Here is a 20,446-nt window from a genome sequence, read left to right as displayed (position 1 = left end):
TCTCTTATACGAAGCGCTTTTTGTTTCGATCAACAGGAGGAACACTTTCTTCCGAGTCCATCGGAGGAAGGCAGGACGTCCAGTACAGTCGACACCCTCCTAACCCATACCCCTGGTAACCCATAAACTCCCGAAACCCATAAGATTTTGGCTTTCCCAAGTCGGGATAGGGGGAATTCGACCCCATAACCCATAGGCCCCTGGTACCCAATAACCCATAGCTTTCTAGGGCCCAAAACCCATACGGTAATAGGGCTCACATTGAGATTACGCTCATCGATAACCTTTGCAATACTCGATGCATGCTTCCCAGAGTCCTCCCAGTGTCCATCCATGCTCCGACCACGTTGTGGGTAGGTGAGTCTGTTCGAAATCTCATAGCGCTCTCTCAAAGGGTCAGTAGACGCCTTTCCAGCGCTCGCTAACTGGGACTAATCAGGGGCGCTTATGAGGCGCTTAAGTTCTCGCAGCCCATAACCCCTCAAAACCCATATACTCGGGCCTGTCCCGAGGGCTATGGGTTAAGAGGGTGTCGACTGTACTCAGATTCGGATGCAATCACGGGCCCGGGCATTTGTAAGATCGGAGCGTCGTCGACTCGGATCAATTGGCGCGATCAGGCGTCTGATCTGCCATATCGGGACGCGGTCTGAAACAACAAGGTCGCCGATACTTACGCGGCCCGTTGACCAATTTGACGTCGACAGTACATACAACCAAGGCATGTCTGAGCGGACTCATAGTGCACAGAGTTGGCAAGGGTTACCTAGGCTGAGTCTGCATATGCCACGCGCTCACATGCGATCACCGCTTGATGATGTCCGTCTTTGACGACGCAGCGGCCGAGGGGTGACGCGATAACTTGGCAGGCTGCGATTCCGATTCCAGAGCCCCTCTTGTGGCAGTGCTACTGGACGCGCAAGCCTCGGCGGCTGCGCGTACCTGGGTATCTCCCATCTCGGAATCATTCGTTGCCGTAAAAAGTGCACACCCACATTCTCGTACGCAGCCAGCCACAGGAACGCTTATTGGTGTATGATTCATCCATACGTTCGTGCCGAACAGGTTGCGTATGTTTATGACATGCTTTTTATCCTGAGCACTCGCCTTTTATACTCAGTAGAGAGTCAGTCGTTCACTGTCGCCTCTGAGCATTGCTATCCTTTCCCTCGTCGTTCGTGACTAGCTCTGGCCCTTCTCAATGTCCACTACATCCCCAACGGACGTGGCTTTGAGCCGCATACCAACCGGTTCTGAGGCTACCGTGAACACCGAACCACAGAACACTGGATTTCGCAAAGGCTCTGCATTCTGGCTTTCCTTCACCGCCATCCTCGTTTGCACCTTCGTTAGCGCACTTGATCTCACCGCAATCTCCACCGCCCTCCCGACCATCACCGACTCCCTCGCAGGCGGAGACAAGTTCGTCTGGGTAGGAGCTGCCTACGGTCTTGCCAGTGCCGCTATTCTACCCCTGTCCGGCCGCTTGGCAGATGCCTTCGGCCGTCGTCCAGTCATGCTCGCCTCCGTTGGGCTCTTCTTGGTCGGGAGCGCGGTGTCTGGAGCAGCACAAAATATGAACATGCTCATCGCTGGGAGGAGTGAGTTTCCTCCTCCGTGCAATAGATCAATAGACTCTAACGTGTCCTTGCGCAGCGGTACAAGGGATAGGCAGTGGAGGCATCCTCAATCTTTCGGAAATTATTGTGTCCGACCTCGTTCCACTAGCGGAGCGGGGAATGTTTATGGGAATCTTCTCTGGTGTCTGGGCACTTGCTTCCGGTGTCGGTCCCCCAATCGTGAGTCACACCGAGTGGTGCGTACGACCTTTACTGACTGGGTCATCTGTTAGGGTGGTGCTCTGTCCCAGGCGAACGCCTGGCGTTGGATCTTCTGTAAGTGATATGAATCCGAGGCTTCCGATTAGGACTTTGCTGACCGGTTTGCAGATCTCAATCTACCACTCATTGGGATCGCATTCTTCCTCGTGCTATTCTTCCTCCGAGTTCGTACACCCCCGGGCTCTGTGCGTGAAAAGCTCGCGCGTCTGGACGTTGCGTACGTGCCCTGCATGTTCCCCTGGGCAACACCAACCTGATCGTGTTTGATGCAGCGGAAATTTGATCATCATAATCGGCACGACACTTGCTCTCATTGGGTTGACGTGGGGAGGCGTGGCGTACAAATGGAGCGACGCGCACACACTAGCCACCCTCGTCATTGGCTTCGTATTCATCGGCCTGTTCTTCGTCTACGAGTGGCTCGTGCCGAAGGAGGCCAGCATTCCTTGGGACGTTGTCAGCAACAGGACATCTGTATCTGCGTATGTACCTCCGAATCTCGACTATACCTCCACAATATTGATTTCCGTTCCAGGTATCTCGGCACTTTCTTTCACGGCATCACGTCCACAGCTGTATTTTGTAGGCACGCGGTTCTTCCCTCTACACGCTCATGCTAATCCATTATTGCCTGTAGATTACATCCCTGTCTACTTCCAAGCATGCAAGGGCGCATCTCCCATCCACTCTAGTGTCCAGACACTTCCTGTGACTCTCATCATTGCTCCCTTCGCCTTCATCGCTGGTACATCCGTCCAGCTCACTCAGAGGTATCGGTGGGCAAACGTGACCGCCTGGTGCCTTCTATTGATCGGTTTCGGCCTGCTCTCGACGCTCAAGGCGGGCACCTCGACGGGCAAATGGGTAGGATACCAGATCGTCGCTTCTGCTGGGCTCGGGCTTTTGGTGCGTTTCTCCCCCTCCCCTCGCATTCCCTACAGGACACTGACGGTATATACTCGTCCACTCAGTTCCCCGCGACGGTGTTCCCCGTCCTCGCGCCCCTGCCCGTATCCAGAAACGCATCGGCGCTCGCGTTCTTCTCCTTCGCGCGCACGTTTGCGCAGACGTGGGGAATCACCATCGGCTCTGCCATCCTCCAGAACCAGCTCGACAAAACGCTTCCGCCGCAGTTCGATGCACAGTTCCCTGCGGGCGTGCAGATCGCGTACGCAGCGATACCCGTTATCGGAGGCCTGGCGGAGCCGCTGCGCTCGCAGGTGCGCGACGCGTTCGCGGCGAGCCTGAAGGTCGTGTGGCAGACGATGATTGGCATCAGCGGTGTGGGCCTGCTGTCGGTTGGGTTGATGAAGGAGGTGCCGATGCAGGGGCAGGTGGACGAGACGTATGGCCTCCATCATGAAACGAAGGTGCAAACGGAGTCGATAGATCCCGAGAAGCAGACTAGGGCAGAAGGGGGCGCTGCGGAGGTCGCACCTTGAACACGACACCGCGATAGAGTGCGTGTGACTGATGATTATGGCGTTCTGACACTTTATGACTTGTATACTAGTGATACGACTATACGCTAGATCCAACCGGGCCTTTGCACCGGTGTAATAGGGACACTGTACATCAGTAATTACATCCTGCGTCGATAGTAGGTCCGTGGATAGTAGAGCGTCGAGTGCAGTGGACTGCTCGCAGCGTAGCTACAATATTCAAGCCTATGGATGGTGAGACATCTGGTACTGCTCAATTGTCGCGATTAGTTTATGGGCCCGAGCAACTGTACTGATCAAGAGGATGACGAATAGATACAAAGGTTCATAAATGGGAAGGACTAGTTCTCGACAGAGTCAAGTTGGTACTCCGGATCAATCAATAACACAGCACGTCGGTGTACAGTCCTGTATCTATGTTCTTGCTGGGTAGTGCTATCCTGGGACCTGGAGAGATCAGCATCAATATCATAACAACCTATGGGATGAGTTGACTAACCGGAGACTCTCACTGGACGAGCACGTACCTATGTAGAAACTCAGGTCGATGAACCGTCATCAATGTCAGTCGCGTGTAGTTATCCATTATATGAATCGCCCAGCGACCCTTCCTGCAGTCCTACAGCGATGATACTTGCTCCCAAATACCCCGCAAGATCGCTAGAGCTCCCATAGTATATATTACTCACAAATGACACTGTCTGCTATCGCCCAAAGAGAACCTCCGATGTCGCCCAAGACGCTACCTCCCAGCCGCCCCCATACACAACGTCACCACTCCGAGAATCACAAACCTCTTGCATCATACCCTCGATAGTACTCAACTTTACCCTTTCCGATGGTTTCCGGAGGAGTCCACCACGTTGTTCAGTGTGTAATAGAGTCTGGACTGAGAGGCGAGTGCACGAGATGCAATATGGGGCTGGCGCGATATGGGTGGCACGTTTAGCGACAAGACTGACATCAACGTGTGAAGATAAGCTCCATACGTGATCTACTGAAAGAAGCGAGTTAATTGGTGGAAGGGACGAGGAGATATCGTCGGTCGAAGGAGGCATCAGTGGGGGTCGGACGCAGGTGCGCGCTCGCGTCGGCGCTTACAGCAAACGACAAGTCATTCGAAAACCGCTGTATTGCTGTTGACGCGCGTTGCTTGTCTCTGTCCACGACGTCCACCATGTTCTCATCGTCTGTCCAGCCTAGCCTCGTCTCTTTGTTTTCATCCACCGGGAGTGACCCTCTCGGTCTTTTCCAGACCCACACGGACAGCACCCTCCCTGCCGACTCAGTCATTTGCCTGCTGAACGATACGACCTCCCAGCCGGTCCCTCCGCCGCCTCAGACTCTAATCACGGCGACAGGCTTAGAGGACGATACAGCCCAATCACCAAACTACACCCTTGACCAAACCGTCTTGCACTTACAATCCCCAACGCTGCGTACGACATACATACGATGTCCACCGGCAGCCCCGGCCGCGCCGGGGAAAGCGGGCAGCAGGGCGTATCTGGGCCTGAAGCATGCTTGGATGCACTTGCAGGTTCGGAACATGGGTAGAGAGTGGGCTTTCGAGGTCGGGGTGGTGGATCGATCTGGTCGAGAAGGAGTCGTGCGGTGCTCCACGTTCCAGGTGCGACGTTCTTCCCCTCAATCATATTACGTCCTTGGCTACTGGAGAGACACCGTGTCTCGGATGAACTCATTCTGTCATCCGACTGAGTGTCATGGCACCTTTGTCGCGGTCTGTGTTGTGGGAATGACTGGTAAAGTACTGCAAGCCGTGACTCGACAGGATTGGCGGGCTTCTGGTTAGCATCTCTGTCTGCTTCTTGTTCGTTCACTGACTTGTTCCACTCTGGTTGCACAGAAACAACCGAAGCTAAAGCTAGGGGTTCTGCCCCTCCTCCTACTCCCGCTTTCGTTTCCACCGTCCTCTTCACGTCCCCTGACATCATGGTCCACGACTTCACTGAACTTGCCATCTCTCCTCCCCCATTTCTCGTCTGGTGCCCTCGCTCGCGCGGATGAGGATGACGAGGAGCCATCTCCGTTCTCTCCTGCTAACAACCACAACGGAGGGAGGACACAGGTGCCCAGCGGAACTCTGTCACATGTCTCGTACGTGAAGGTATACGCGACCTGTCGTCTGCGCAGGATCTGGTTCAACGAAGGCGGCCCGCAGCAGCGCCTCCCGTGGGAGTTTCAGCTATACGCCGCGGACAATGCGTAGTGCAGCTTGATAGTATTTCCGGATATCATCCGACTGGGGCAAGTACGGAAGGGTTTGTCGAGGGTCTGTTCCGTTGACGAAGGGATGCAGCCTACTCGTTGACGAGCCGTCATACTATTTATCTGAACACTGCGATGACGCAACAACCGTCGTATCGTGTGCTGGGATCGGACTAAACCCGTAGATTCGGGATGGACGTCAATCTCTATGCCAGTCCCACAGGCCGATGTATCGCGGCGGTAGGTCCTCGTCCGAACTTCACTAGTCCTCTGCGACCTGAATGTGCCGCGTCTTGGACATGCAGATGTTCTTCCCCCACCTCGCGATTCCATGATACTCTTCAAGAGCGACGTACGATAGAAGATACTGCGAGCAGTTCCACGGGATTGAGCTGAACTAAATAGCTTCTGCCTACACGAGTCGAACAATTGTATAATCAGACTAACGAAGACAGGAGAATCAGTCGGGGGCTGCGATTTGTTTTTCTGGTAATGCATTTCAGGCAGATAACATTCTGCGTGAGGGAGCAGTTTCACACGGTCTAGGATGGCTTAGCAGCAAGACGAAAGGCAAAGTAAGGCGAAGGGCAATGTCTGTGGGCGTGGATCAGCTGGGAAACCATTGCAGAGGACCGGGTTAGTACCATATTGAATAAGCTATGTGCCTTCAGAGAAGATGCTCCGGTAATCGTAATGGAGGATGGACTGATTGGGTGTTGTTTCGCAACCTGAGGCGTTGATCACTGTACGCCCACATCAACTCTCTCTCTACGCAGCCGCGACGAATCACTTGTACAACAGGTCACGATGGTGTCAATCAATGAATCCGATCGTCCTTGCCAGTGTCGCGCTGAGGAACATGGTAACCAGAACTCCGTACCGGAGTGTCCCGCAGACATCCTTCTCGCGAGTCGACATCCGTGTAGAGCCAAAGCAATCAACAAAAGCGACAGACGGAGACAACAGTCTCGACATGCTGCTGCCGTTGTACTTTGTCGCGGGAAGCGAAAAGTAAGCAGGGATGCAGACTTGAGACCTCGACTGGTGATCACGATTGCTGAAATCTCTACCATATGCATACATGAACGAAGATAGCGTGTGCAAGGTGCCTAACCATCACTCGTCCTCCCCCGAGCCTGACGCACCACTGTCGCGGCCTGATGAGTTATCGTCGTCCCGGGCATCACCACCCTTTCTCCGCTTGCGTTGCTTTCCCGTGGTACCTCGCACACCTTTGCGAACGCGTTTCGAGGCACTGGAAGGTCCAGATGGCGCCAGATCGAAGTGCTCGGACGTCGAGAAATTCGACTTGAATTTCGATGTGTTGCTCTCGCGACGCTGGAAATCGAACTGGTCCCTTTGTTGATCGCTCTTTGCAGCGGACGCCGACAATCTCAGATAGAGACTGTTGACACGCCCCAGCAGCAGGATGAGGTCCTTATGCGTCTCCAAATTCCCCCCGGGGGAGCTACTCGGTGACGACACTGAGGCGGGTTGGGAAGACAACGCCTGGACACCCGTCCCTGGATTCTCCTCAAGCTTTTCGTAGCGCCCCAAGTAATCCAGAGAGACGCCTCCGCTGGCGGAAGGTGAAACAGGGTCCGGCCCCGCCAGGAAGGGATGCTCGTATTCCGCAGTCATTTCTTCGACGAATGGGCGCTTGAGCTGATATTGGTTGTGGCACAAGACAGCTAGGCCATTCACAAGGCTTTGCAGAGGATGGTCGGACACGACGCGGTACGGAGTTTTGACGGCGTCGTGATCGAAAAGGCGCCATTTCATAAAACCACCATATTGGATGTCACCATGGACCCTGTGAAACCCGAAGTAGTCGTTGAAGAAAGTCTCGAGAGTCGGGGCGAGGTCGGTACGATGATACCTGAGGATGAGATAATGTAAAACGTGCACGAAGGATTCGATGTCGTCGGACAGTTCGTATCGTTTCCAAGGGAAAAGTAGGGATAGAGCGGACTTGAACGCCCACGTTCCCTAGGTGGTGAAATTAGGACTGAAGTCGATGAGGTAGTAGCAATCGACTCACAGTGCGGTCCGGTTGAGTCGGTTCCAACACCAACTCCTCCTTATACTTGCTGAGATCCCAGTCGCAAAGCATCGAACCCACAGCTCGACCACGTTCCATATCATACTTGATAAGAATGTTCGAGACGCTGATATCACGGTGAAGGACGCCCGCATGCTTCCAGGCGTCGGCATGCGCTGGATCATCACCCATCAGTATAGGTTTCACGAGAGCACGGTAGAGTACTTACTGTCAACAGCTTGTCTCATTAACTGTACGAGACTGTGAAAGTCGCCGAACTTTTCCAGGGGAAGACCTACTTCACATAGGACCAAGCGATGGTGGGCTCGAGGGACAGGCTGCGCTTGCGTGATTTCCGAATGCACGCGAGTCTTCTGGGCCTCATGACCACCGACGTCGCCACCGCAGAGCAAAGTAGGTAAGCCGTCTGTGGAACAGCCTGAAGCTTTGAGTCTCGCGTACAGACGCTGGTATACTTCATGCTCTGGGCGAGTACGACCGGGGACGACGGCACGCCACGAGTCCTTCAGGAAGCACAGAGTCTTCTCAGCGAGGTTGAACGCGATGTATCCCCGAGTGCAACGACCGACCAGTGCCTCGCCGCAAGCGTGAGGACGACCGACGAGGAAGTAGCGACGCGCTGTATGCACCTCTCCGGAAGCGTCTCGCGTCTCCGATGTGACCTCCAGCTTGTAGATGGGACAGGACCTCTCAGTAGCTTGCTTGACCCACTGTCGGAATAGCGGAAGCTTGGCATTGTCCCAACCGAGGAAGTCCTGCACCTCCTGCGAATCGGGGGACATAAGCGTGGCCGTGGGATCGTATCCGCGCTCTGCGTCTCCAGCCTTTGCGAGCCTGTACACGAACTCCTGCAGGTAGAGATCCTTCTCAAAATCGCACCAATCGGAGACAGCGGCGCCGGTGCGATCGAAGTATATGAGACGGGCCTTGTTACGGAAGAAGTAGATGGCGTAGGCGAAAGTGCGATGTTGGTATTTGAACACGTGAGCCATATACTCGGCAAGCTGTTCGAGCGCGGCCCTACCCTCCTCCGACTCACGAAGGAAGGCTTCTCTGTGCCTTCTAAAGTCAAAAGCGCACCGATCAGGACTCCCCTTCCCCTCGATGATCGTGTTCACCCAGTGCCAAGAGCGTCGCACGGCCTGGTCGAGGCGCTCCTCCTTCGGCTCAGGCTGCATCTCTCTGTTCCTCAGGCGAGCGGGGAGGAGCTTGGTGGCACGCCGCGCCTCGTTGCTGGCGCGGTAAATGCCGCCGTCGGGAATCGTCGTTTTCTTATTGTCGTCGTCTTCGTGAACGGATGTATCCAGAGCTACGATGTCTTTCGACTCGAACTCTGTCAAAATCGCCTGTATGAGACCGGTCTACGGGCGAATTATCGGTCAACGGGACCCGGGTGATGATGTTGAGTTACGTACAAATGGTTTGTGCATGTCGGACTCAATACGGATATCTTTGAACGACCTGATATTGTTCTTCTTGTACGTCTCATCGGTGAGCTGTCGTAGTCGTGTACTGATCTCCTCGGATAGCGGTTCGCTGGGAGGGGCGAACTTGGCCATCCAGTTGCCTATGTGGAGCTGGTGCCACCGATTCATAGTTTCTGCAGGAGCAATGAAATCGGGAAGGAGTTCCTTGTTGGACAACGGGTTGGGAATGTGGAGATTGAGGTTCAGAGGATCGATCTTCTGTGACGGCTGCTCGAAGTTGTCTCGGACTGGACGGCGTGGCTCCTTGCGAGGAGGCGTGTGTGGGGAGGGAGGCGGATGAGACACAAGGGTCTTCCTCCTCCGCAGAGCACTGCCAGGTATCGGGGGCTGAGCCTCAGACAGTGGCGGGGATTCGCCACTGTCGGAGGGTATATGAATGGACAACTCGTCAAAATCGGAGGACATGAGAGAGCAGAGGTGATGGGGAACCTACGTCAATACTAAAGGAGGCCTCTCCTTATAAGGAAGTCGTCGAACAACAGGACAAGACCTCCGCAAAAAAGACGAGGCTAGGATCCCGGCGCTGTGTTCTTGCCCGCAAACCTTCCGACAAGCAGTCCAAACCTGTTCGGGTGATGTCAGATGTTGTTATCTGAGGCTCTAACAAAGAACGACGTTCCTAGCACCTGGCTGTAATGATCATCCACCACAAGGCAAGATGCCCTTTAAACACGAAGCAGGACACCGCTGAGTAGGAGAAGGTTGACGTAGAACGTGTTCTTAAACGAGTTCCCAATGCGGAAGGATGCGTGGGAACACGAGTCAGACTCCGATAAGCAATCTCCCAATTATGGCATAGTGCACGGACTATTGATCTGTGATTCTCGCAGCGCCCCAACTATCCCTCAAGGGGTTTTGCAAAATCTGGGAGTTTTGCAAAACCCCAAGCTCTCCCTCCCCTCCTAATGCATCGCTCTGATATCTCAAATACATAATACTACACCCATTTTGATATCATCTGTCAACTTTTTGGAGCCAAATGAGCTGGAGGACGCCTTTGCGAGCAGGAGACATTTAGTTACACCTCTAAGCGAGTTGACGTCCAACTTGATACACAGATCTCTCTTTGTCTCTCACTGAGAAAGCTCAAATATCTTTCTGTATGAATGTATGGGTGCATTTTTTATACCGAAATCATCCCCGATAGCTCCGAAGATGGGTAGACATCCTAGGGAAGCCGTTTCTTGCAGGCGCTTATGGGTTTTGCAAAACCCCTTTCATGTAGGTGCTCGGAACATGGCATCCCCATAGCTCGCGTTCAGCTCCACAGAATCTTACGAAAATTGGAGGACATATGATAGATATTAGTCTCAACAATGCCTGAAGTTTGTGGGATACATAGATCACTACTGCTGGAGAGGCAGGCGCCATAATTCCTGGCGTTGCAGAACCCCTTGAGGGATAGAACATCATCTTCATTAAAATCCAGATCCGGAATTCAACACTCGTTTCAAACTAAGTGAATACACGGCATGGCTTAGCGGATGTCTATCGTACCACAGTCAAAAGACCAAGCTACAGTCGAAGACCACACAGTAGCATGTCCTGAATTCGATGGCACCACCTTCAAGTTCGTCCAGGCATCCCGCAATGCTCCAACAATTGGGAGAGGCAACTCACCCCTTATGAATAAGTTCAGAAGCGCGACTGTTGGATGATGCTTGCAGCAAGCTCAGAACGAGGAGTAATGCTGCATCCGAACGGATCTGGATATCTGCAGTAGCTATGAGAACTCGACTATCATGAAGGGACTTCCGCTACGTACGAAAGGGCGCCGCCTGATGGCATCTTCGGCCCAAGCCGGATCAGATCTGACGAATCATTTACGCTTGCAGGCGGACGGATGTTGTAGGCGTGCAAAACAGACGCTATGGCAAGAAACAAGGAGTCCTGGGAGAATGGCATTCCCGGACATATCCTACGACGAGTGCTATATGTCGATATGGAGTCAATGTGGTGATGGGCACACTCACCTACGCCCAAAGCCGAACTGGAATTTCAGTGGGTCCCTCGCCTCTGGGTCCATCTTGCCTCCCTTGAGGTAGCGTTCTGGCATGAACCTATCAGGGTCAGGGTACGCAACGGGGTCGCGCGACATCGACCTATAGACCGCAGAATCAGACGAATCATATTGGAAGAATTTCCAAATTCTTACCAGGCATTCGGAATGAGAACTGAGCCTGCGGGTATAAGGTAGCCGTTGTATTCGACGTCCTTTATTGACCGGTGAGGAACGAGAAGCGGCATCACGGTATGCCATCGAGAGCACTCCTTCATGACGGCGTTGACATACGGGAGAGACTTTTGGTGGCTAAAGTCGGGAAGCTGATCCTGGCCCACAATCTCGTCAAGCTCTGCTTGGGCCTTGCGCTGAACATCGGGATATGCGACCATTGCAAGAAAGAATGCTGTCAGGGTAGCAATTGTCTAGTGGCGACATATGAGAACGACGCGCTGAGGTAAACGTATACAGGGAGACACTAGCCGTATCCGCTCCCGCTAGCGAGATCATCTGGTCAATGACGGCGGCTACGGAAAGACTGCAAGAGGAATTGCTCACCAGCATAAGCAACACCGGTGACATCCTTGAAGATCTCCTCGTCCTCAGCCGAGACGCTGCCATGTTCACGAATGGACTTGTCTACGAGAGACGATGTCATAGACAGTCCCGCGTCGCCTCGCGCCTGGCATACGGTCAATACATCATGACTGATTGTTGCCAGAAGTACTTACTATCGCTTCACTAGCAGCGTTGTACGCAGCCGTCCTGACATCATGGATATCCCGCTCCCAACGTGCAGCCTTCCTCTTGAAAATGGCACCAGGAAACCACGCAGGAATGCGGGCTAGTAGTGGGAACAACTCAACTAGGTATCGACCGGGTACCATCACGTCGCTGAATATCTCTCCCCCTTTCTCTGCGATAGCTATAAACTTGTCGTTCTGGTCTTTGATCTCAATCCCGTACACAGCGCTCATGATGGTACCGCCGATGTAGCTAGGGTGTATTGTTAGCGATGTCCCTTAGATGACATTGAATAGGCTATACATACTGTCGACTATGATGGAGAAACTTCTCTGGTTCATCAAGTAGCTTGCCCAGGAGTCGTCGCACTTCGCGCAGACGAACGGGTCTGTACTGAGAGACCACGCCTTGATGAAAGAAACTGTGGAATATCCGGCGGCGTTGCCTCCATGCGTCTGAATATTTCATGAGGGCAAACTCGTATCCGAGGCCGACCCTCACATCGCCCAGACGTCAGACTGATAGAGAATGCCTGGAGAGGTGCACTCACAATTCTGCCATAACAAATCGCGGCCTATCTGAGGTGCTCGCGGAGCTGGTTTCCAAGATCGCGATTGCGGCTTCATACGAGTCGATGATTATTGTAGGTTCCCCGAAGACGTCGAGGTGCATCACCTCCCCTGTTGACCGGATTCAGCTAGCTGAGAGATGTTGACTCGCTGACTGGTGACCCACCGTAATGCTTGCTCATTCTGTGAAGTGAAGTCACCAGGTTCTCGGAGGGCATGTCAAGCAAGTTACCGATGATAGGGAGGGGCCTTGGCCCTGGAGGAAGTGGGAGCCGAGATGGACCGCGGCGCTTCCACCCCGATAGCGCAAGCATAGCTGCCCCGACCAGTCCTGAAAGAAGAAACAGCGCAAAGTCTAAGCGAGCATCAAACATCACGAGCGCGCGTCGCGGATGAGTATGCGTTCTCGCGTATACGTGGTTGTAGCGGGAGTTGGAGGATTACACGGTGGAGACGGAGGCTCCGCCAACATGATATGAGGCATCCCTGCAATCAGAATTCATCACGTTGCCCTCTTTGCTCCCGAAGTGTGGGTAGTTAGACTGCTGGATTAGGCCTATAGAACCGCATTTGAGCCGCCTACTGAGGGTGGTACATTACTATGAATGTGCCGCCCCATTGTCCGCGCATTCCCTGTTGAAAGCTTATCGGACAGAGCACCATCATGGGAAAATGGATGTTCTGATATCACATAGGAGGTACTGATGGCACCTCGACTGTCTGCACCAAGTCCTGGTCTACTTCACACCAGATGTTGCGCAGACGGGTGACATGCTCATGAATGAGCCGATAACATGAGGTTCAGCCGGTACAGTATCATCTTGCACTGTTCACGACATTCTGATATCATCGCAGGACAGGAATGAGGGATGGGACGTACCACAATAGCCAGGTTGGGGCCATGACGTGCCAGGCGGCGAGCTGGCCCGAAATGACAGTGGCTGCCGGTGCACGCAAGCCCGCAAGCAACATAGTCGTCACAATGGTGGGCGCACGGCGTACTTGATCTCTCCGATCTCAGTGGTGTTTGGTGCTATCATGATATATGGTCCTGAGGCGGGTGAGTAATAGGTCAATGTGCATGAGGACAACCACGAGACGTGTACTATGTTTGAGCGCTGATCTCGATCTGAACATAGGCTGATCGCTTCTCACGCCCAAGTTCAAGCCGCCGGAATCCGGATTCGACTCGGATTGTGAACACACAGGATGGTTCCTCTCTTGGTCCATCCGCGGTCAATAACAGTAATGTCCCGAGCAGGTGAGCAATCGCCGTATCATGATCATCCCAGCTGTACTAGCCCGGCTCGTGTTGTGTACTCACATCAACTACCAGTACAGATGTCCATGGCAACCTTCAGGCAACCTTCAGTTCAGCTCACGGGCCTTTGCCAAGTCATCGAGGCTCGTAAGGCGTTCGTATGAATGCTCCGCAAGCTCCAGAGGTTCTCAAGAGCAGATATTGTCGACTACTTTCCCTCGCGCACAGTTTCATCGACTACAACTCACCGAGAGGCCTCGGACACCAGACCACTGACGCATCTTATGAGCACCGAAAGGCCTAGGGGTCTGGGGAGGCCGAGTCGACGCGTGATACGGACGCTCGACCCAACCGAGCTCACTACCAATGACTACCTCGACCTCAGCTCTTGTTGTGGGCCCTCCTTGCCATCGTGCTATCGATTGTGGACGGCGCCACCCCTACGAAGGGCATTGTACATATCTTGCCTGCTGGCTGGAGCTCTGACAAATTCCACCCAGCGCATGGGGATTCTGATACCACCACATCCCTACTCCCGGCCCATCGCTCGCAGGCGAGTTGTGTCTCCGTGTTACGCCGTCTTCCGATCCCGCGAGCTTTGTGATTGGTTCCGACCTTGTCACCGAGTGCGGCCCACGGTGGAGCCTTCCTTTGTATAGATTGGACCCACTAACCACAAGTGAGTATCAGGGGTTAGGCCTCCTGCTGCTGCAGGATGGCTTGGTCTCACGACAGACGTTCGAGTGAGCCACCAGAGTCTCCAAGATCACTGAAGACTTCGCACATCGATGGAGTGGGGCGCCTCTCATTACGGCGTTCAGTGAAGAGATCCGCTTGCGCTTCTCCCAGTCTCATAGTGGCTGGGTAACACTCGTGGGCTCAAAGACAATCCAGCCGGTAACACTCAGGAAGATTGCCTCGTGCCAATTTTGTGTGAACGAACAAATTGTCTTGCATGCCCCATTCCGAGGTATCCTCTTCTACGACTTCCGCATCAAGGATCAATCAAACATGATCTGATTTCTCAGTGTTGACAGGCTCCGCTTTATCCTGCTCAAGTGGCTATCGTGGCAAGCTGACAACGTGGGCGGTTGACGTCGATAGACCGCATGAGGACAAGGTTACGTTGGGCAAAGCGTTTAATATTCTGTTCGACAATGGGGAGCTGTACGGAACGATGCGACAGCCTGTTGACGAATCAACACAGCGATGTGTATTCCTCATCCCGGTGCAATCGACTGAGAGCGGTAGCGGCGCAATGTATGCGCATTGGCCTGAGAATCAATCAAGCGGCATGAACTCGCGACGCTTACCGTAGTCTCAGGACTTTGCACGACGAGCTTGGCACTGCGTCTAGCTATGCTGTTGAACACGATGACTGAATTGATACGACAAAACCACTGAAGTGTGCGCATCTTGTCAAGTATCGCACGTGAAATAACTGGAGATGAGGTTGCCAATTCTTTCGACGACGTGATATCCTCGTCTGTGGGCAGTCAACGAGTCTGATGCATTACAAAGCGGCAATATAGTAGCTAGAGTGATGACGTATGATGATATAAGCTATACACAGAGCAATCAGCAAAGCAGCGATACGATAGCGAGTCTAGATCAGCAACGACGTCCTCCTCTGCTCAAGCGGCAACAAGAGTCTCTTGTAGTGCACCTATCACTGCACCTTTCAGCGTCTTCAGTACCTCCCGCCTCCTGACCTTATCTTCCGGCAACTCTAGGGCGCCTGTGGCAAGCTTGAAGAGATACGCAAAGTCTGCTTGGGCAACGAGAGGGAGGCGGCCAGAGACCTTGGTCTTCTTCCCCTCAAGCTTCTCCTTGAAGTGCTTCGCAAAGTCTTTCGAAACCACTTCAGCACGCTCGACGACCTCGAGAGGTACGCCGGCGAGATTGGCAACATGAGTGCCGAACGAGGAGCCAGCGGCACCGTCAACGAGCTTGTAGAGGAAGACAAGTTCCCGCTTCTCATCGTCGACGAGGGTCTCCATGTGCATGTTACGCACGTTGGGGTGGTACGCATAGTCGTCGGTCAGGGAGCCATAGTGAGTGGCGAAGAACGAGAGTGAGAGGGTGTGCGTCGCGAGCTGGTGCAGGACCGCACCGGCGATGGCCATACCATCCTACATACATTGATATGAGCAAGTGTTCCGATCCGCATTGCCTCGCCGAACTTACGTATGTCGATGTCCCGCGTCCGAGCTCATCCAAAATGACGAACGACTTCGGCGTAGCGTCGCGGAGGATTTTGCAGCTAATGGCAGAGGTTCAGCAATGCATTGCGAGAATCAAGCAGGTCGTTTCCGTACCATTCATCGAGCTCGACCTTGAAGGTACTGGCGTTGGAGAACATGTTATCGTACGCGCCCATACGGGTCAAAATAGAGTCCACTGGACATAGGCTACAGAGGCCAGTGATCAATGCGAGTGCAGCTATGAGTATGAACCATAACATACCGAGCCCTTTTGGCGGGGACGAGCATACCAAGTTGGGCCATGATCTGAGGATGTGATGAGGACTAAAAACGTCCGTGATACGTTGTAGGCAGCTCACAATGCCAGTTGCGGTCATACGCATAGCCTAAAAGCGTGAGTCAGCGACTGCGTCGCAAGACCAAAAACAAGCAGGACTCACAGTCGACTTTCCTCCCATGTTCGGTCCTACGCGCGCAACCATCAGCCAAGATCAAGGCAAGAACACCACCCATGACTGACCAGTCAACAACGCAATCCTACCAACATCCCCACCCAGCTTTACGTCATTCGGGATGAAGTCACCCCTGAGCGATGAGCCAGCAACCAATGCGGGGTGTCTGAGCTCGGTGAAGTCAATAAACGCCTCATCGCCCTCGACCAGTTCTGGTCGACACGCAGGTTCGCCCAGCGCGCTCGACGCCTTGGCGAGGCTGAAGAGGCAGTCGAGCTCGGAAAGCACGCGGATCGCACGCAGCCAGACAGAACGGTCGGCGTCGAACTCAGCGAACAACCGATTTTTGAAGTCCTTGATGGCGGTGTTGCGGTTCTCGCGGGCTTCCTTGAGCTTGCGGATGGTGGTTTGGAGGGAGGGGATGATGAAACGCTTCGCGTTCTGAGCAAATGGGCAGGCAATTCGGTCAGTATAGGCAAGATGAGCACTACTGGTCATGAAGGATAACACACCTTCGTCGAGCCGCTGAGTGTCCACTCCTTCGGCGCCTTGTCTTTCTCCTTGCCCTGAAGTTGGACGAGATATATCTCCTTCGTCCCTTGTGCGCTATGCCAGTAGGTCGCGTCCAAGCTACCCAAGAAGAGCAATCAGACCAAGCACTCTAGACGGATGCAACACAGGAAAAGACGTACCCAGTCTTCTTGCGGATGGTCTTCAGCTCCGCCTTGAGCTCATCCTCTAGCTCGTTGATCTCCGACATCACAGTGTCGTAGACCTCGTCCATTCCATCCTCAGGGACCAGCTCGTCGCTGTCTGCTCAGCATAAGCCTCTACAATTTCGACACGAATAGGTTAGATCATGACGACGTACTCTCTTCTGGTGTCTGGAACATCGACTTTACATGCTTCAAATTCGGTGCCAAGTCCGGCGCCGTCCGCAAAAGGCCCGAGATAGTCTTTGACTCAAACGCGTCCGCGGTATCTGCAAGTTCGGCTAGGCCCTTGCTTAGGTTTTTGAACGCCTACGCATTACCCCTGGCTTTAGTACAGAATACGAAACGCTTTTGGAAAGGCAACGCACCGTTAGAACCTTCAAGAAATCCTTGACCTTGCAGTTCTTTGCATGTATCCGAGACACGATCCGCTCGAGATCCGGGAGGCCCTTCGCGATCGAAGCGAACTGAGCCTCGAAAGTCGGATGGTCGAGCAGGTCTTGGACGGCGTCCAGCCGCGCATTGATGTCCTTCACCTCGCGCAAAGGCATACAGAGCCAGATGCGGAACAGCCGTTTGCCTACATCGATCCCAACGCGAGAGTAAGTGTTGAAGACGATGTGGTAGGTGACACGGGAGCACGCGACATACCGGACGGGGTGATGCACCGGCTAAGAAGCTTGAGGAGCGTGCCCTCCTCGGTGCCCTCGCTGTTCTGAAGCACCTCAATATGTGCGAGGGTCTGGCCGTCGAGGACGAGGCCCTGTCCACGACGCATCGGGTCATAGATGTTGAAGTTCTTCATGCTCAGGATGTCCTTGTCGATGTTGAGCGTGTTGAGGTACCAGATCATTGAACCCAACGCCTCGATCGCGGCGCGGTGAGGGAGCATGCGCCGAATAGGCTCGGGGACCGCGGAAGAGAGCCCATGCGGGTTGTCAGCCATCTCGTCGTCGTCATCGCCCGAGGCGGGGTAGAGCTTCTTGAGCTCTTTGATTGTGTCTTGAAACTTGAGCCCTTCGACGTCGCGAAGGGAGGTCCAAAGACAATTGCCGGGGAGGATGGACTTGAGGAGACGCGTCGTCGACACGGAGAGGTTACCCTAGCGGACAGCAGGCATCGGAAAACTGCTGAAGAACATGTGCGATGCGATTAAACCACACAAACGAACGCACCTTAGTAAATATAATCTCCTTCGGCCTCAACTGCCGCATCATTGTCTCCAACTTCGTCCGACAGATGTCGTCCTCAAACGCGCTCAGGTTGAACTCGCTCGTCGCACTGTCTAGCACACATATCCCGAACGTCTGCTTCCCGTCCTTGCTCTCCGCGTCCTCTTCCTCGCGGATGGAGACGCAGTGGCCGGCTTGGTCGTCGGTGAGGAGCTCGGCGTCGACGAGCGTGCCGTTTGTGAACACCTTATTGAGCTCGCGCCGGACGATCTTGTCCTTGCCCTTGTCCGCTGCGGGGGGCTTTTTGGACTTCTTGTCTGCCGCGAGGCGCATCTCGGCACCGAGCGCGGTCTCCGCTTGGTCGACGCGACCGACTTTGTAGCCTGCAGAGGGGAGCTTAGGCCATGCGCTTTTGAGGAGCAGTGTTCTGCGAACGTACCTTTTCCGAGGAACTTGGCAGCCCAGAAGTTGAACGACATCTCGGGCACGCCAACCTAGGTATGCGTATGAGTAAACAGCTAGCATACACGCGCGAAACTATCACACGAACCATGCTCATCTTCACCCTCTGCGTCAGCTTCAAATCGAACTCCTGATGCCCGATCCGCGCATCCTCCTCATACAGCTCCAAGAACTTGCCCTTCTGGAAGAACAAGATCGTGTCGAAGTGGTTCTGCTTGATCTCCCAGAATTGCTTCTCGAACGGGGTGAATTCGTTCCATGCGCTCTTCGGGATGTACAGCGTGCGCGGGTCGTACCCCGGCTCCCCCGGACGCACGCCGTCCTTGTCGCGGACGTCGAGAAGAAAGCTGAACGCATCTTCGGCAGCCTTCTTGTCGGACTTCTGCTTGAGCGCACGCTGCTCGGCGGCGGTGAGGAAGGCGCTGCCCCCACCTGGGTTAGAGGACTCTTGCTTGATGGGCGGACGTGCTGGAGCGGAGGCCTTCTTTGACGTGGAGGACTTCGATTTAACTTTGGACTTCGATTTGGGCTCTTCCAGGTCGTCATCGTCGAACTCGCTGTCGAGCTCGGAGAGGGCGGAGGAGTGGGACGACCTGCGGGAGGAGGCACGCGAGGAAGAGCGGCCCCGGGAGGAAGACACTTCTACTTCGTCATCCTCTTCGTCGATATTGTCTGGGACTATGAAGTCGTCGTCGTCGTCCATCTTCTTCCGTCCTGTGAAACCACATTAATAGCGTCAGAAAGGGTTTCCTGGAGGAGATAGGAATGAACAGGTATTTGCGAAGTTTACGGGAAGCCTACGAGTCTACCCAACAACTGTGACGATGTGCCTATGCTTCCTAGGGTACGGCTGTGCAAAAGACAGACTGATGAGACAGGCTCACCTTTCGGTTTCGACTTCGTGGGAGACTTCTGGTACTTGGTGAGACGCTTTGCAAATGAGTTCATCTCAGCAGCCTCCTCATCCTCCTCCACATCCGAAAACACGGCGGACATGCGCGGCTTCTTGGACCTATCATTTGCCTTCTGGTATCGAACAGGGTCGCTCGGAGGAAGGTCATCGTCCGAGTCAGCGGCGACGATCTTCCGCTTGTTACGACCTGTTGTCTATGCCATGGGTCAGCGCACATACGTGACTATATGCGCGGCCAGGTTTACGTACCGACTTTGCCACGCTACTGTGGAGCGCGTCAGAAGGCTCCGCGTCGGACAGCATGTCCACGTCAATGGGATCGCTTGTTGGAGGGGTATCGCGAATACTGCTGCCGCCCTCGGAGCTCCGAGTGTACGTCGCGCTGACGATGCCAGACGACTGCGAGTTGCCCTTGGGCATGGGTGTATGCACCTCCTTCGTGGATAGAGGCGACGAGGGAGGATTCAGTTTTTCGCGGAGCTTCGTCTTCGTAGCCTTAGCGGGGGTCTCTGTTACCGCAGGCTTTGGCTTTGGCTTGTCGGCGGCAGGCGATGCTTTGGTGTCTACGCCATCCTTCTTTCCGAAGAAAGACATGAGAGACTTCTGCTTCATCTTGTCCGCATTCGCATTGGACTTGGTCGCGGAAGCCATGGCTCGGTTTTTGTGTCTCCGTGTATACTGGAGCAGCAGCAAAGGAATCGGGAGAGGGACAATGATATGTAGGAAAGAGGGAGGAGACGCGGTCGCGTCGGAGAGCGAGCGCGCACTCGGACGCGTTCTGTACGCGTTATTTGCGATTGTTTGCAGTCCCTCCATCTCGACTGTCTCTTGGAGTACTATGTAGATCCGACAATATTCCGCGCGAGGCTACCTTGTGGGTGCGGTCGAAGGCC

At 54.1% G+C, this 20,446-nt stretch overlaps 5 protein-coding genes across 5 annotated transcripts; 2 read left to right on the top strand and 3 right to left on the bottom strand.

Annotated features, from left to right (window-relative positions):
* Nucleotides 1-1,133: 1,133 nt before the first annotated feature.
* DICSQDRAFT_140385 (uncharacterized protein) lies at nucleotides 1,134-3,591 on the top strand. Its single transcript, XM_007369798.1, has 8 exons — nucleotides 1,134-1,601; nucleotides 1,657-1,799; nucleotides 1,853-1,895; nucleotides 1,950-2,058; nucleotides 2,114-2,323; nucleotides 2,377-2,423; nucleotides 2,479-2,747; nucleotides 2,813-3,591. Exons 1-8 carry the CDS (start codon nucleotides 1,202-1,204, stop codon nucleotides 3,281-3,283), a joined length of 1,692 nt encoding a protein of 563 aa, XP_007369860.1. The 5' UTR covers nucleotides 1,134-1,201; the 3' UTR covers nucleotides 3,284-3,591.
* Nucleotides 3,592-4,460: 869 nt separating this feature from the next.
* Nucleotides 4,461-5,513, top strand: DICSQDRAFT_69627 (uncharacterized protein; the record flags this gene model as incomplete). Its single annotated transcript, XM_007369797.1, has 2 exons — nucleotides 4,461-4,913; nucleotides 5,151-5,513. The coding sequence occupies 2 exons, from the start codon at nucleotides 4,461-4,463 to the stop codon at nucleotides 5,511-5,513; spliced, it is 816 nt and encodes a 271-aa protein (XP_007369859.1).
* A 1,040-nt stretch (nucleotides 5,514-6,553) lies between these two features.
* Nucleotides 6,554-9,205, bottom strand: DICSQDRAFT_92317 (uncharacterized protein). The gene is made up of 4 exons (XM_007369796.1): nucleotides 8,990-9,205; nucleotides 7,783-8,935; nucleotides 7,554-7,729; nucleotides 6,554-7,501 (listed from the first exon to the last, which is right to left on the bottom strand). The coding sequence occupies exons 1-4, from the start codon at nucleotides 9,167-9,169 to the stop codon at nucleotides 6,629-6,631; spliced, it is 2,382 nt and encodes a 793-aa protein (XP_007369858.1). The 5' UTR covers nucleotides 9,170-9,205; the 3' UTR covers nucleotides 6,554-6,628.
* A 1,491-nt stretch (nucleotides 9,206-10,696) lies between these two features.
* On the bottom strand, nucleotides 10,697-12,558 carry DICSQDRAFT_174006 (cytochrome P450; the record flags this gene model as incomplete). Its single annotated transcript, XM_007369795.1, has 10 exons — nucleotides 10,697-10,775; nucleotides 10,827-10,979; nucleotides 11,035-11,163; nucleotides 11,217-11,488; nucleotides 11,541-11,560; nucleotides 11,622-11,745; nucleotides 11,795-12,059; nucleotides 12,115-12,303; nucleotides 12,358-12,487; nucleotides 12,543-12,558. 10 exons carry the CDS (start codon nucleotides 12,556-12,558, stop codon nucleotides 10,697-10,699), a joined length of 1,377 nt encoding a protein of 458 aa, XP_007369857.1.
* Nucleotides 12,559-15,131: 2,573 nt separating this feature from the next.
* DICSQDRAFT_183231 (DNA mismatch repair protein Msh6) lies at nucleotides 15,132-20,244 on the bottom strand. The gene is made up of 17 exons (XM_007369794.1): nucleotides 19,803-20,244; nucleotides 19,525-19,747; nucleotides 18,729-19,354; nucleotides 18,618-18,672; nucleotides 18,182-18,561; nucleotides 17,658-18,108; nucleotides 17,375-17,586; nucleotides 17,165-17,315; nucleotides 16,986-17,106; nucleotides 16,806-16,923; nucleotides 16,362-16,734; nucleotides 16,282-16,307; nucleotides 16,201-16,227; nucleotides 16,104-16,147; nucleotides 15,956-16,048; nucleotides 15,825-15,900; nucleotides 15,132-15,769 (listed from the first exon to the last, which is right to left on the bottom strand). Exons 1-17 carry the CDS (start codon nucleotides 20,202-20,204, stop codon nucleotides 15,272-15,274), a joined length of 3,876 nt encoding a protein of 1,291 aa, XP_007369856.1. The 5' UTR covers nucleotides 20,205-20,244; the 3' UTR covers nucleotides 15,132-15,271.
* Between the last annotated feature and the right edge of the window lie 202 nt (nucleotides 20,245-20,446).

The sequence above is a fragment of the Dichomitus squalens genome (assembly GCF_000275845.1).
Source record: "Dichomitus squalens LYAD-421 SS1 unplaced genomic scaffold DICSQscaffold_56, whole genome shotgun sequence".
In the NCBI taxonomy this organism is placed as follows: domain Eukaryota; kingdom Fungi; phylum Basidiomycota; class Agaricomycetes; order Polyporales; family Polyporaceae; genus Dichomitus; species Dichomitus squalens.
This window is presented reverse-complemented; position numbering and strand designations above follow the sequence as displayed.

Excerpts from the sequence above, each read along its gene's own strand:
- DICSQDRAFT_92317 (XM_007369796.1), bottom strand. The coding sequence starts at position 9,169 with ATGAATCGGTGGCACCAGCTCCACATAGGCAACTGGATGGCCAAGTTC. Across the intron at positions 8,936-8,989 it reads CCGACATGCACAAACCATTT|ACCGGTCTCATACAGGCGAT; the intron begins GTACGTAACTCA and ends ATTCGCCCGTAG. Across the intron at positions 7,502-7,553 it reads CGACTCAACCGGACCGCACT|GGAACGTGGGCGTTCAAGTC; the intron begins GTGAGTCGATTG and ends TTCACCACCTAG.
- DICSQDRAFT_183231 (XM_007369794.1), bottom strand. The coding sequence starts at position 20,204 with ATGGCTTCCGCGACCAAGTCCAATGCGAATGCGGACAAGATGAAGCAG. Across the intron at positions 16,924-16,985 it reads ACCATCCGCAAGAAGACTGG|CTTGGACGCGACCTACTGGC; the intron begins GTACGTCTTTTC and ends CTTCTTGGGTAG. Across the intron at positions 16,148-16,200 it reads GTATGACCGCAACTGGCATT|ATCATGGCCCAACTTGGTAT; the intron begins GTGAGCTGCCTA and ends TCACATCCTCAG.
- DICSQDRAFT_140385 (XM_007369798.1), top strand. The coding sequence starts at position 1,202 with ATGTCCACTACATCCCCAACGGACGTGGCTTTGAGCCGCATACCAACC. Across the intron at positions 1,896-1,949 it reads CGCCTGGCGTTGGATCTTCT|ATCTCAATCTACCACTCATT; the intron begins GTAAGTGATATG and ends ACCGGTTTGCAG. Across the intron at positions 2,324-2,376 it reads AACAGGACATCTGTATCTGC|GTATCTCGGCACTTTCTTTC; the intron begins GTATGTACCTCC and ends TTTCCGTTCCAG.